General features: G+C 37.6%; 1 protein-coding gene across 1 annotated transcript in view; it reads left to right on the forward strand.

Moving 5' to 3' along the window:
* Positions 1-1,016: 1,016 nt before the first annotated feature.
* The window catches only part of ATP1B3 (ATPase, Na+/K+ transporting, beta 3 polypeptide), a gene marked incomplete at its 5' end in the record, with an annotated part of 18,452 nt that continues 3,241 nt past the window's right edge, over positions 1,017-16,227 (forward strand). The window contains 5 exons of the mRNA XM_010140080.1: positions 1,017-1,145; positions 5,896-6,003; positions 9,840-10,027; positions 10,726-10,776; positions 15,074-15,160. Coding sequence (XP_010138382.1) covers positions 1,017-1,145; positions 5,896-6,003; positions 9,840-10,027; positions 10,726-10,776; positions 15,074-15,160 — 563 coding nt within the window. The remainder of the gene's footprint in view (positions 1,146-5,895; positions 6,004-9,839; positions 10,028-10,725; positions 10,777-15,073; positions 15,161-16,227) is intronic.

The raw sequence follows: 16,227 nt of genomic DNA on the forward strand, positions 1-16,227 counted from the left end.
CATAACGAAAAATGGGGGGGAAAAAAGAACAGGGGAGAAAAATAGAAACACTCAGTCACAGTAAGCTTTCAAGCTGTTTTCCTAAATGGTGTTTGCACTTAGTGATTTGATGCAGCTGAGTGATGGAGAGGTGCAGTGTCGTAACAGGTTATTTCCTTGAGGCTGTTCCTTCAGATTTTGAGGAGCTCTTCCTTAAGCAACTGCCAGGTTGAAGCTAGTAACATCTGTGTAATTGGTGAATTCAGGAATGTTGCTAGGTTCCTGAGTTAGATTGATAGAGAAGGTGGATGTGTTAGGCAAAAATTTTTGGTAAGTCTGAATAGGCAGCTTCATTTGTTTTCAAAAACATCAAGCGCACCTTGAGAAATCTCTTATAACAGGTCATAGGTATGAATGAATGCTCTGTGTGGAGTTCTCTCAAATATCAACTATGTTATCAAAGGACCAATTGCTTCTTACCTGCACTGGATCCAGTGTAACGTTTTTATCTTTTCACTCAGTTCTTTCCTCTTCCCCATGACCCCTTCTTTTCCAGATGCAAAACTATGACTCCCTTAAATAAATGAAACTTTTTTTTTTTAATGGACTGCTTAGTCATCTTTGTCAGCTTTCCTGTGTAGCTCAAAGGGTGGGTCTTAATCATGCTTTTTGAAAAATAGAGATGCCAAAATGCTCTGTAAATTTTAAGAGCCAGAAAGTACGAAGAAAACAGTTGTCAGCTTTCCTATGTAGCTCAAAGGGTGGGTCTTAATCATGCTTTTTGAAAAATAGAGATGCCAAAATGCTCTGTAAATTTTAAGAGCCAGAAAGTACGAAGAAAACAGTTTTGCTTGCGCTACTCTGCATTGTGCAATATATACGTGTGCTAGAGGCATATTGACTTACAACGATAAATGGCAAGGGATGGGGTGGGAGGAACCAAAACCAAACGTATTGCTTATTTCCCATTTTGATTTTCAGTATAGGTAGTGGAATTAGCGGAAATGAAAATAGTAATTTTAGCTTTTTCTTTACAGGTTTGATCTTACTCTTCTATCTGGTCTTTTATGGCTTCCTAGCAGCACTCTTCACATTCACAATGTGGGTTATGCTTCAGACACTGAGCAGTGATATACCAAAATACCGTGACCGGATTTCTAGTCCAGGTAACAGTGTATTTATTTTTCATAAACCTCTGTCTGGTTTAAACAGCTGAGTTTCATTTGAGAGTTTGAAGTATCAATGGCTTATGGGGAACTGTGATTATTATTAAATTACTTACGTGATATACCAAAATATCGTGACCGGATTTCTAGTCCAGGTAACAATGTATTTATTTTTCATAAACCTCTGTCTGGTATATACCAAAATATCGTGACCGGATTTCTAGTCCAGGTAACAATGTATTTATTTTTCATAAACCTCTGTCTGGTTACTGAGCAGTGATATACCAAAATACCGTGACCGGATTTCTAGTCCAGGTAACAGTGTATTTATTTTTCATAAACCTCTGTCTGGTTTAAACAGCTGAGTTTCATTTGAGAGTTTGAAGTATCAATGGCTTATGGGGAACTGTGATTATTATTAAATTACTTACAGGTTTCGAAGCTAAAACTTGATGTGACACAAGTTGTGTATGTTTATAGTATAAATACAGTAACTTTTTGTATGTATGTGCTAACTTTTGCTGTTTTTTCTCTTAAGTTCTTTTCAGTAGAATTTGTCGTGTGTGGACTGCAGTTTTACTTGCACATCCACACAACATACTGTTGTAGAAGCGTGATTACCATTTAATCAAATCACTTTAAATAAACCAGTTCTCTTGGATCACAGAATCATGTGGTTAGAAGAGCCCTTTAAGATCATCAAGTCCAACCGTTCATCCTGCACTGTGAGGGTCCCTAAACCGTACTGCTCAGTGCCATATCCACATGTCTTTTGAACGCTTCCAGGGATGGGGACTCCACCACCTCCCTGGGCAGCCTGTTCCAATGCTTGACAACCCTCTGTGTGTAAGAAATTTTTCCTAATATCCAACCTAAATCTCCCCTGGTGCGACTTGAGGCCATTTTCTCTCAACCTATCACTTGCTACATGGGAGAAGAGACTGAACCCTACCTCACTGCAACCTCCTTTCAGGAGGATCAAATGGCAGGCCACCTGTGATTAAAATTTGGTACTTTGAACAAAGTGCAGGAAGGCTGTACTGTGGGGGTGATCCTCTGAAGAGCATGTAAGGATTATGATATGAGGGCATTTCCAGAGTTTTCATTATATTGTTAGATTCGTTTCAACCAACGTGGAATGTCTGGATTCCAGGAGTTGTTTACCTGTTATGCAGGGATCCACTGGAGAGGGCGGGTCCCATTTTATGATGAAGTTAAGTCCATGTAACATGTAACTACCACCAAAAATGGTGTCTTGCTGGAACTGCTGCTTCCTATGTGTATATACCATGGTTGGCTGGTTCAAGGAACTAATGTGACAGAATAAAACCCCGGCACAAATAAAAATCAATAATAACGTGATTGTCTTTTTTTGTTTTTTCCTTTTGTTTCCTCTTTTATAAAAATTTTTAGAGGTTTTTTATAAAGATTGGTTTAAATGTATTACAAAAATCTGTCATTATATGCTCTACTTTGGTGTATTTCCATACTGGGAAAAAAAAGGATTTTTACTCTGAAAAATTTAAAAGATGCCTCTGCATACTTTAACAAAGAGATTAGTGTTTTCTACTTACTGCTTCTGAAGACTGTGTAAGTATTTGGTTTGTGTATGCAACTTCTATGATTGGGCCACCTGAAAATTTGATGATAGCTCAAATTCTATAACAACTTGTCTTAGGAACTAAATCTATGTTTAAAACACAACAAAAACACAACACAACTAAATGTTATGCAATATTAATATTTTGCTGGAAGTTAGACATTGTTTTTTTAAATACTTTTTCCTTTTTTGGAGCTCTAGATTCTTAAAATTAACCAGCATCTTGCAGCAGCTTCATCAGCACTTAAGGTGACCCAGTAATCTTTACGTGAGCAAGTTGCAATTAGGCCAATGCAATAAATATCTCTGGATTCTGAACAAAATGTGTTTTGATGTAGTGTTCAGGCCTTCTCTAAAACATGTTGTCTTTTAAGGGATACTTTAGGATTCATGCTGTTTTTTCAAGCTAAGAATGGGCTACAATCTGGAAAGGATAATAAAAATAAAGACCTGCTTAGTTTAAAAAAAAAAAGAAAGAAAAACGGAAAAGAAAAAAGAAGGAGGCTTAGTTGACTATTTCTCCCCGTTTCCCTTGTGGCAGTCTGAACCTTGGTAGTGGATGGAGCTGTGGCTAGCTGTGACTTAATTCTGGTCTTCAGTGATGTTTTTTTTCTCTCGTGTCTCTCGCAGTTCATGGCATTAATTTTCCTTTGTTTTGAAAAATCACAGGGAATGTTTGTTTTAAAAAGTATGTATACCACAGTCTTTAGTTTAAGAACTCCATTTCTGAAACACAGTTTTTTTGTTAACTATGCCTTTAATTATTCATACATAGAAGTTAATAAAATTGCTTATTTCTGTTTTAATGTTTCTCTTTAACTCTGTCATTTTTCACTTGCAGTGAAACATGTCATGTTCCTGGCTGTAAGACTTTAAATTGTAAAAAACAAAAAAAATTCTTCACACAAAACCTGGATGGCGTAGGTCAAAGGTTTTACTCTTGTGTTAAACATGGTTGGAAATCTATCTGTTGATTTATTTTATAATTGAGATTTGACTTGCATTGTACACTGGCATATAATACTACTAATCAAATCCAAATGATTAAAAAAATTCTTGGTATCCCTCTTGGAACTGTAGGATAATGTAATTTCTGTTACCATCCTAGATGTGATACTGTGTTGAGGCTGCTAATTCTGTTCCTCTAGAAGAGCGCAAATCCTACATCTCTCACAGTCTATGCACCAGTCCTTCAAATAGCATTTTCTTCAGAATTTGCGCTACAGTCTCTAGGCAGACTGTGATCCACTGGAACTGGAGCAGTCCATTCCTCTTACTGTGTTTCTGAAGTTATCCTGAAGCAATAAATCTCTTCAGATTACTGTTTCATTCATTGACGACTAGTTTAGTTACTTTGTTATAGTCACTTTGAAAAACAGCATCTAAAACTTTAATTTACACTATAATTCTATAGATAATAACAATTTCTTCGTGTGTAAAACCCCCGCAGCCCTGTTGCGAATTACCTTGTATTTGGTTGAATTCCAGTTCCATGTGGAGACTGATGATGACTGTAATGTTGCAAAGTAATTTGCAGTCAAAAATGGTATTGAAAAGTGGTATGGACTGTTGGTCATTAAGGCATTTAGTTGTGGCTTGCCTGGATATAATTTAATTGCTGCTAATGCAGAAAGGAGAATTTATGATATACTGTAAATCCCACAAAGAAAGTAGAATAAAAAGCGTTAAATTATATCTGAGTTTGGGTTTTTTTGTTTCGTTTGGGGTTTTTTGGTTTTTTTAGAATGTAAAAAACGTTTGTCTATGATAAATTTCTAGTATATACTTTAAATTGGGAAATAATAAAGGTAATTGTAATAATTTCTGCCTTTGGATGAGAGGCTTGGTCCTTTCTGTAGGTGAAGCCTTAATAGACTTGGACTGCTTAATCGAGCGTTCCATATACTTTCCAAAAGCTTACCGTGATTGGTTACCTACAGTAGCGTATGAAGAATCCACCGTTGAGACAACTTATCTGACTTTGTCTTCCCACTTTAGTTTATTCAAAATAAGCATTTAAGATGATAAAAGAAGGCCTGATTTTTTTTTTTCTATTTTGTGAGATGGGTTTCTTTTCTGCCTTAAATTTTATTCATTTGGTAATCTAGTTCTAATGGGGTTTGCATCCTAACGTGATAAAATTAGTTGTTGCTGTAATTGCAACTTCTTCCCTTATGCCAAATTTGACATTGATCAAACTGTTTTAATATTCTAACTTAGAAGAAAACTAATCTGTTAAAAAATAGGTTTTGGTTTTTTTTTTAATTTTCAGAACTGCAGTGTCAGGTCTCTTGAAGACACGTGAACAGACAGTCATCTGTTAATCATAACTGCAGGGGTTTTATCCATTCTATGAAATATGAAATATCCATTTAAATGAAGTAAGAGTTACCTTAAGGTAGCATGAATAAAACAATCACTCTTACTCCCTTTTTTGAACGTATTTAATATCTTCTACGATATCTAGTGGTGTAATGCTATTTCATTTGCCGCTGAAGCATTAGATATCTATGTTAGTGACAACCAACATGGTACAGGGCTGTATGTATGAGGAGAGTATGCCTTTTGCTTTTACCTGCTACAAAAAATGTCCCTAAGATTTAACTCTACCTTTCTTTACCCATATCCTGGGAAGGAGGACAGTTGACCTCTATCAAGGGCCCAAACTCCGTGTCAGTGTCTGCCTTTTTCAACCCTCAACACAAAACTGGACTTCAGCTTTGGTAATGTGTCCTTGTTTCTCCTGCCGGTCCTGGCTGTCGATTGTTCCTGCTTCAGTACTCGCAGCCAGCAGCTGAATGAAGCCAGCCGTAGGCCCTCACTGCAGCAGACGAGCTCTGACTGTTGCAGTGTCTGGTGCTTTCAGCCTGAGAGGCAGCGCAAGAGCATTCATATTTACCACAGCCTACTAAGGCATGCTCCTTTCAAGTGACATGTGTGCAGTGGTATAATAAAATTTCTTGTATTCTCCCTGAAACATATGACATCTAAACTTTCTGTTTGAGGAGAATGAGGAAAAGACTAACAGCTAACTTGGCTTGTCTGTTTTGATTGGGGAATCTTTCAAATCTTTTTTTTTTTGTCAGAAGGTTAGAGTGGTGCAGGGAAGAGAAGTTGTTTAGTTTTTTATTTTCGCTTTTTCTTTTTAAGGACTTATGATTTCACCAAAGCCAGACACTGCATTGGAATTTTACTTTAACAAGAGTGACGTTCAATCATATGCGGAATATGTTTCTACACTCAGAAAATTCCTTGAATGTAAGTAAGTTACTTACAGCTGCCCAAGTAATTCAGGATTCTTAATGTTGAGTACATTAGTTTCCTTTTTCGCTTGTAGTTACCAAGGGCTGATGAAGACTGTTACAAGTTCAGGCTTACTCTAGTCATGTGTGTTATTAAAGTATATACTTTACAGAAAAAGGTGAGTATCAGTACCTATATTGGACAGGGAGCCTGAGCATGAGGAACAGTGGAGTACATAATGGAGAGGTTGGGGCCCTAGTCCAGTGGTTCTGTGACATGGTTGTTTACATACTACAAGATGTAGAAATTACATATGCCAGAAGAATTCAGTGGAAAATTACGTAGGTCATGTATTTGGAGGGAAAGTTTATCAAGACTTAACTGATCAGTCTTCATCTAAATGGCTTGGTAACTGAGAATTTTTTAGTCTATAGAACTGAGCATTTGCCTCTTTAAAAAAATGGGGCACACAAAGATTAAATTATTAATAATTTATTTATTTTCACCCCAATCCACAGTATTTACAGGTAGAAATATAAAATTACTGAATTTAGAACACGGAGAAAAGGTAACACAGGGCAAGACTGAAGGATAGCAAAATCACTAATTTTTTCATATGTTACTTTAAGCCTGTATGTTCACTTAATCTAGTAATATAGAAATAAATTTAAAATATTAGTAAGTTTAACCCCTCAAAATTTGTAATTTAGAACTGAGGAGGTGCTACCCGCGTGCATGAGTTGTTTTGTTGGCTATACCAGCTGTACTTGAATCTCTCTGGATTTGTAGTTTTGATGCCTACTGAAAGCTTCTGGTAGGTTTTTCTTTCAATGCTCGCCAAGAGTTCCTGGGAGAAATACTGCATTTCATGATTATCTGTGTGTTCTGCAGTGTAGTGGGTTTTGGACTCTGGTATTTTGGATGAACTTTCCCTTTTTCCATTTTATTTTGTTTATGCTTAATTAGAAGTGGGGTGTAGTGGAAGGGAACAAAACCACAAAACTTGTTAGGTGTGAATAGATAGGCGTTTGTAACAATGTGATCCGTGTGCTTGTGACACACAAAGTGAGGAACAGTTTGGGATGTCAGTATATCAGTTATACTGTCTGATGTAAATGTAGAGTCAATGTAATATTAGTCATTGAGGTGCTTACGTTTTCCTGTGTTGATAAAAGAAATACGTGCCAAGGGAAAACTGGTTTAATTTACAGGTAAAAGCTTGATTGTTTGTATTTTAATACATTATTAATTTAGACTACATAATTAGTTTAGAATTAGAGAATTACAGAATCGTTTTGGTCGGAAGAGACCTTTAAAGATCACCAAGTGCAACCATTAACCCAGAACTACCAGGTCACCGCTAAGCCATGTTTTTCTAAATACTTCCAGGGATGAGGACTCCACTGCTTCACTGGGCAGCCTGTTGCAATGCTTAACAACCCTTTCTGTAAATAAATGTTTCCTAATATCCAGCCTAAACCTCCTGTGACACAACTTGAGGCCATTTCCTCTTATCCTATCGCTTGTTACCTGGGAGAAAAGACTGACCCTCCCCTTGCTACAACCTCCTTTCAGTCAGTTTTAGAGATTAATAAGGTCTCTCTCTCCTGAGCCTTCTTTTCTCTGGGCTAAACAACCCCAGTTCCCTCAGCTGCTCCTCACAGGACTCTAGACCCTTCACCAGCTTCGTTGCCTTTTTTTGGAAACATTCCAGCACCTCAATGCCCTTCTTGAAGTGAGGGGCCCAAAACCAAACCCAGTATTTGAGGTGCAGTCTCATCAGTGCTGAGTACAGGGGGACAATCACTTCCCTACTCCTGCTGTCCACGGTATTGCTGGTACAAGTCAGGATGCCGTTGGTCTTCTTGGCCACCTGCTGGCTCATATTCAGCTGGCTGTCAACCAATACCCTTAGGTTCTTTCTTGATGGGCAGCTCTCCAGCCACTCTTCCCAAGCTTGCAGTGTTGCAGAGTGGTGTTGTGGCCCAAATGCAGGACCTAGCACTTGGCCTTGCTGAACTTCACACCACTGGCCTTGGCCAGATCCCTCTGTAGAACCTCCCTACCCTCAAGAAGATCAACACTCCTACGCAGCTTGGTGTCATCTGCAAAATTCCTGAGGGTGTGCTTGATCCCCTTGTCCAGATCATCCATAAAGAGAACAGGCCCCAACACTGAGCCCTGGGGACCATGCCTTGTGACTGGCTGCCAACTGCATTTAACTCCATTCACCACCACTCTTTGGGCCTGGCCGTCCAGACAGGTTTTTATCCAGCAAAGAGTACATTGATCCAAGTCATGAGCAGCCAGTTTCTCCAGAGAACGCTGTGGGAAACAGCATCAAAGGCTTTACTAAGGTCTGGGTAGACAGCAGCCTCAGCCCTTCCCTCATCCACTAAGTGGGTCACTTTGTCATAGAAGGAGATCAGGTTGGTCAATGGGGACCTGTCTTTCATAAACCCATGCTGACTGGGCCTGATTACCTGGCTGTCCTGTACATGCCGTGTGATGGCACTCAAGATGACCTGCTCCATGACTTTCCCTGGCATGGAGGTCAGACTGACAGGCCTTTAGTTCCATGGATCCTCCTTCTGGTCCTTCTCATACATAGGCATCACATTTGCTAACCTCTAGTCAACCGCTGCCTCCCCTGTTAGCCAGGACTGCCAGTGAATCACAGAAAGTGGCTTTGTGGGCACTTCATCAGCTTCCTCGGTACCCTTGGGTGGATCCCATCTGACTCCATAGACTTGTACACGACTGAGTGGTGCAACAGGTCACTGACCATTTCCTTGTGGACTATGGGGGCTTCATTCTGCTCCCTGAATCTGTCTTTCAGCTCTAGAGGCTGGGCATTTGGAGAACAACTGGTCTTGCTGTTAGAGACTGAGGCAAAGACAGTATTCAGCACCTCAGCCTTTTTCTTACCTTGGTCACTATGTTTCTCCCCACGTCCAGCAGAGGATGGAGATTCTCCATAGCTCTCTGTTTACTGTTAACGCATTTAGAAACATTTTTAATTGTCTTTTATGGCAGTGGCCAGATTAAGTTGCAGTTAGGCTTTGGCCTTTCTCATTTTCTCCCTGCACAGCCTTGTAAAATCCTTGTAGTCTTCCTGAGTAGCCTGACCCTTCTTCCACAGGCCACAGACTCCTTTTATTCCGGAGCTCCAGCCAAAGCTCTCTGTTTAGTCAGGCTGCCTTTCTACTCTGCTCTCTCATCTTTCGACACATGGGGGTGGCCTGTTGCTGTGTCTTAAAGATTTCCTTCTTGAAGGATTTCCAGCTTTCCTGGACCCCTTTGCCCTTCAGGACTGCCTCCCAAGGGACTCTGTCAACCAGTCTCCTAAACAGGCCCAAGTCTGACCCCCCTTCTTACTTCCTCAAGAATTGAAAACTCTACTATCTCATGATTGCTGTGCCCAAGACAGCCTCCAACCTTCACATCATCCACAAGTCATTCTCTGCAAACAACCCAGCACATGTACAGAAACGAAACGAAGTATAGAATGAATATGTGAATACTAGAATGAAGTATAGAATGAGTATGTACAGAAATTAATGATGCTAATGAATGAAGTGATTATGGATACAATTCAAAAAGCAAGACAGCATTATTTCTTTTGTAATGTTCTTTTTATTCTTTCATTCAAGTACAGTGCCGCTTCTTGATAGGCTTTGCAACAGTGTTTGTTGAGATGGATGTAAGAGATACAGTGCTCTGAAAGTAGTCATTTGAGAAAACTTCTAGACAAGTAACAACTATAAATTAGATGTTTATATCGACTTAGGCAGTTTTTGGCTACTTGTTTGATTTATACCACTGATTTACAAGCAATTTCTGTTCCATAGCATATGATGATTCAAAGCAATCCCAAAACATAAACTGTACACCAGGAAGGATTTTTGATCAGAATGATGTTGCTGTTAAAAAGGCGTGTCGATTTAACCTCTCTGAGCTTGGACAGTGCTCTGGAAAGGAAGATAAGACCTTTGGCTATTCTAAAGGAACTCCCTGCGTCCTTGTGAAAATGAACAGAGTAAGTGCCTACTTCTGTTTTAATACTCGGTATAAGTGTTCCCAACTACCACGGTCTGTAGAACAGGACTGAAATATGTGTCCAGTTTGCATCTCAAAATATTTGCATTCCTGGAGTAGTGTAATTTACTGAAATGTCTAGCAATTCATGTGTTTGAGAGAGTAAAACAAAGTGAGTTTTTTGAGCATTCTAATACTTAAAAGTACTGGCTTTTGATTACTTGCACCAAAATATCTGAAAACCCTGTTTTAATGAGTACAGTGCTCTTTGGTTTTGCTTACTGTTCTGCGTAACAGATTCTAAGCCAGTGTGCAGGTAAACTGCTTTACTTCATGTCTGCATTCTAGAAATGTAATGAGAACGTAACGCATTCTCCTACACCATGTAAGGTGATGAAAACTTTACTGAATTAATAGGTATCTGTCTTTCAGTGATGTCACACGTTACTTGAACTGCTAACTGTTTGAGCCGTTAGTGTTACATGCTGAGCATAAAATAAGGTGATAGTCCTTTCTTTGGCCATTGTAACAACTTGAACATAGTCCTAGTCTAAAATTGCGCTTCATATAAAAATTACACTAGGTAGATTTGCTCCCTGTATGAACGCTTGTCATATTAAGTGGGGAGAAGTTAAATTGAGTTTGTAAAACTGGAAAGGGGAAGAAAATCTATAAATATTTTAACTTTCTTTCCTTTAGATAATTGGATTAAAGCCTGAAGGAGAACCACATATACACTGTACATCTAAGGTCAGTTCTTAATGTAAGAAATAAGTGTGTAGTTATTTTTCCTTGTGATTAGAATGAAAAGTGTAATAATAATAATACTGTGTCAGAACATTTATTTCACTTTCTTCCTTTCTATTTAGACTTTGTATTTTTTCCTTGTTTTCATCTTGCTGTGTGTCTAGTTTAGTTTTAGTGTCTTTAGTTTCTTCAATGTAATTCTAAAAATACTTTCTCGCTGTTGTTCTTTCATCTTTAAATGTGTTTGAGCTACCTAACTTGCTTTAAAGTCAAGGAAAATGCATACATGTTATTTGTAAATATACATTTTATGTTTGTTTATTTATTGAGTTGTGTGTTTTTTTTTTTTCCTCATCTCATAACCTGTATTTTTATTTTTTCTCCATGCTGCAAGTGCACCTTAGACAATTTTATAAATGGTGGGTAAGACACTGTGGAAACTAATGTTACTGTTCAAGTAAAAGTTGCCTTCAAATCAAGTACAAGCTAATGGCTAATTACTTGTACAATGGCTAATCTGTGCATATTTGTCGTACACCAATAGATTTACACAGAATGTTTTATAGCAACTATAGTAAATACTTCTGCATATTTTTTTCCTAGACTGCTTGGGAAGCAGTGAAAGCCTTGCTAAGTTAGCAGCTTGAGCAGGGGGTGGAATCATGGATTTTAGCTTGAGGTGACTGATAAAAATGTAGGCTAGGAAATTTCACCAGTGAATGAGACCAATACTGTCAGTGTACCGGCCTTCATCCTAGATACCAGTGGTAGGCATAAACTTTAATACTTCGGGTTTTGGAGTCTCTGAAAATTTTGATCTCCCCATGACAGTCTGATGCAAGTAAAGGTGATTGTTTCATGTATTTGAGACTGATTTCTTTGTATCCATTCTTCAAAAATGTGCAGACAAATTCGTAATTGCATTGCGTCTGCCACTGTATCTGAATGTTCCCTAAATACTGGCTCATAAGAGAAGTTGAAGTGCAGTGATTGTACTCTATTGCTTCCCTTATTCAGGGTGTTTACCTTGTCTTTAAGTGATTCACATGTTCTGCTGTGGTATTTTGTGTTGTGAGTTGTTTTTTTTCCTTCTGTGTTGCCAACAGCAAATGCGGATTAAAAGAATTCAGGGTGTACCGTGAATTTTAATCCAGGCGACACATTTCTGAAAACAAACCCCATGCTGGATATTGTCTTCATAGAACATATTACCATATTTGTGCAGGTCATAGCACAAATGCAACTTACCAATAATATTCAATTTTACATCAGAAATCTTCAACATCTGAGTGACAAAGATGGATTTTGCTTAAAAGCTGATTTAATTGAGCACAGTGAAAGTACTACTCTCGTGATTTCTTCATTATAGAGCAGCCTTTTTTTTTAACCTGGCAATTTGCTGTTTACAGATTTTTTCCTTTTTCATTTATGTTTTTAAATATTTCTAGTTTTTACATATATTGATAGCAATTTGGAGAAGTGTCTGCCCGGACTTAACAAAATCTGACTTTAAATGGAAAAAACTTTTTTTTTTTTTTTAAATGAAGAGGCTAAGTCTCTCAAATACAAAGTTGGGTCTGTGCATCCTGCTGGACTTTGCCACCTGAAATGTCACTTAAGTATTTCACTGTGAAACTTATGTTCTTCAGGCATTCTCTTGTTAGGTGTTTCTTCTTTCTTCTTTTTTTAAAACAGAAAAATTTTAGATAAATCTGTGATTTCAAAGTCAACATATTTGATAGTCGGGGATGCTCTCCCCTCTGCCCCCACATAGTGGTAGCTGTCATCACTCTTATTTTCTGTAGATCAGGGAAGTGGGTGTTCGCAGTATCAGACACTAGTTACAGCTGATTCTGCCTCCTGCACCCCACAGAAACTGAGCTGCTGTAATCTTGAGGATCTCTACAGAGAAACAAGCCAAAACAGGATTGTGTTTCCAAGAACTTTGAATATCAGCATTTTAGGCCTTTAGTTTGGGGCCGGAAGTGTGCTGTTTCATGTGTGCTGGAACATCTTGCAGCAGTAGTATTTCAAGTTAAAACTACCTTTACTGAAAACTCATAGATTTGATGCATGATTTTTTTTTTAATTACAGAAAAAAAAATCTTAACTCCAAAATATATGTATTTCTGCTGTTTAGTGACCATCTTGACTTTGTATTAGGTATTATGTTCTAGTTTACAAGAATGAAGAATAGCTGCACGAATACTATGTGCCTTGCTATTGTCAACAAAGTCAACATCCAAGTTACCTTGCTTTTTATGGCAGAAATCTTAGATTACGAATACTATGTGCCTTGCTATTGTCAACATAGTCAACATCCAAATTACCTTGCTTTTTATGGCAGAAATCTTAGATGGTTTACAGTTTTTACTGGTGGATACTGCTTTTTATCTCGTGTAATGGTACCATTTCTTCCCAAATGATTACGGACAGTCTTGACTAAGTTCTTTCCTTGGATCTTTGTACATCTGCAGAATTACTCTTTCTAAGACATAGTCTTAATAAAGACCCAGTAAGTGAGGTGGAAGTCTCTCTGTACAGTTAAATCTGATTTTTAGGATTTGCTGACTGCCTGCAACTTTTTGTGGAAATTGTAAAAGGTAAGCAGAAAAAGTGACACTCACTCATAGACTGATTCTTGAAGCTCTTCAACAAATGCAGCTTATGAGGTGTTGTGGGGTTTTTTTTTCTTCATTGTATAGGGATATTAATTAGGACTAATTATTAAAGAAAATGCCGAACCCCACAGCATTTGCCTGTCTGCCTGTCCCAGAATCTCTCTGTTATAGCATTGATAGCCTAATGTGTATATACTTGTGACTGCGTACATGCCTTGTGTTTAGCTGCTCCAGAAAGCTCTGCTCCAATTTATCTTTCTCATGTTACTCTGTATTCTGATTTTTAAACCATTATTTCAGAAATATATTTGAAAAATCAGTATTTTCAGCTGCATGAGCTTTGAATAAAATAATAACGGTGAAAAGCAACACATTTCAACTTAGTAAGTATGTTTGCTAGCTCAAGGCCCAAAATACTTAAATACAGATTTGCAGTAATTTAGACTATAAAGGAACATGGATGCGGCGATATCCTAAACAACATATTGTAAGTCTTTTTGAGGAGATGAGGAAAAGGTGTTTTTGAGCTGTGGCTTATTATTTACTATTTTTTTGATCTTTGCGTTTCTCTTTTTCATAGTTACATTACTGCAGTTGTGGTCTGAACTTTGGATTGTATCTTTTTAATGCAGCTATTGCCTACGTAGTGTAGAAAAAAACCCAAAGTTACTAATACGCTTGGAATTTGTGAATTACATTGAACAAGCAGTGATGTTCTGAAGATGGGTTTAACGTTTTGGGGGCATTGTTTTAGTGGCATTTCCCTTTATCAAGGTAATATGTTTACCTTATTACAAAAAAGTCCCATGAGATGTGGGCATTGCCTAGTGGTTTGAACTTGAGGTAGTTTGACATCCAGCCAGGATACACCATCCTGAGGAACACTGTATATAGGGACACGTGTCTGCATATCGCTACACTGAGAGCCTGTGTCTGGACAAGTCAATCATATGTACGTATTTTGTATATCTTCCAGACTGGGTGACTCCTTCGTCAGAAATTAGGCAGCAACTTTGTGGGTAGCTGCTTCTTATAACAAGACTGGGGTTATAGGGCAAAGTCAGGCAATAAGGGCATGCGTATGTATATTGTTCCTCTAAGATGGTGCTGACACACAGAAACTCGAGCAACATCACCGTTTTAAACTTGGGGTCCTTTCAGGTAGCTTGTATCTCAAGGCTAGCTGAACAAATGTTAGAAATAGAACACCATTGCAGGGAGGCTGTGAAAGGTTGTATTGTTCTTAATTTAGGAGGCTTAAAAACCTGGCGTTAAACAGAAATTCATCTTCAAGTTAAATACATACGTGCTTTTGCTTCACCAAAAATACATAGGCTTGCTTGTGGATACTTTGGGGTTTTTTGTTCGATTAAATTACTCATTGCAATGAGTATCTTCTTAACCATTCCCCTTTTCTTTGACTTATAAGGGAAACATGAAGGCAAGCTGTCTTGACTTGGTTACTAATTTAAATACGGCTGTTAATAATCCTTACTGTAGCACGTGTGCAGCGTGTAACTTTGCCAGAAATAAATCTATTTTGGAAGTTATTCTAAGTTTGTAGCTCAGTCGCCTTTTTTTGAAGGTCTTGCACTTTATCATTGGGTTACCATTCTAATTTTATGTTCATTTTTATGTAAGCAGATGTTAACTTTTAGCTTTGCTATCTCAAATCACAGGAAGAAGGCATGGTCGAGATAAATTACTTTCCTCCTGACGGCTTGATTGACTTAATGTACTTTCCATACTATGGGAAGAGCTTGCATGTAAGTTTGCCTTAATGACAGTCTTCATTTCACAAATGTTTTCTTTCTGTTTACATTTACAATTACTAATATCAGATTGATTCTGAAGTTTGAACCTTGTAATGAGGTGCTTATAAGGAATATTGCATAGGCAGAAATTTCACAGTGCTTGATGATATGCTTTAGCAGACGTAAGGAACTAAACTGGGTGTTCTTCATGAAGAAGAGGCTGTATACTAGCTGTATGAAGGGCATCTGCTGCTTTTTGGTCACTGATATCTTTTGGAACCTTCTTGAATGTAGGTAAAGGCAGGAAAAGCAAATTGGGGTTTTGGATTATAATAGTTTCTAGCAGTTAATCCTTGGAGTTTATGTATAGAATATTAAGTTTATAATTCATTATGGTATTGTTGATTATATACCTTTGTGGATCTGTGATCATATTTTCTATTTGCTCTGTTTTATGAAGAAGCAATTCAAGGTAGCAGATAGATTTTCATTATTACTTATTTTTTAAAAATTTCTTATCTTCGTTTTTCTTTGCTTGTCCTATCCTCATTGTATTCTGACATAAATTTTATTTATCTAATTGAAGAAAACTTATTTTTAAAAAAAATCCGAAGTTCACTACTTTATGAACACAGAATACATAGAGTTAAAACTCAAATTTCTTTTCAAAATTGAATGTAATTATTTTTCTTTTCTCTCATCAACTTATGATAACTACAAACAGAAAATCTGTATTTTTTATCAAAAAGTCTTCACCATTGAAGATAAAAGTACTTCTAAAACATAAATCTGTTAGATTTGTGGTATAACAAGTGGTTGGTTGGAATTTCCCCTAAGTGATAATTGTACTAAATTATCCCTTTATCAGTTATTTTTCCTGTGTACCCTATACATACTTGCAGCCATTCACATAACCTGTTTTTATCCTCACATAGCTTTGAAGAATGAGGAAGGAGTTTGTTTTTTTCCAGCGTTTGCTTTGATGTTACTTTTGGGTGGTTCTATGTCTTCCATTTTGTTACTAGACTTTTTGCATTGGTAAATCATCCATTTTCTTAGACATACAAGATTAGGGAAAG

Source organism: Buceros rhinoceros, unplaced genomic scaffold (genome assembly GCF_000710305.1).
Source record: "Buceros rhinoceros silvestris isolate BGI_N320 unplaced genomic scaffold, ASM71030v1 scaffold2197, whole genome shotgun sequence".
NCBI lineage: Eukaryota > Metazoa > Chordata > Aves > Bucerotiformes > Bucerotidae > Buceros > Buceros rhinoceros.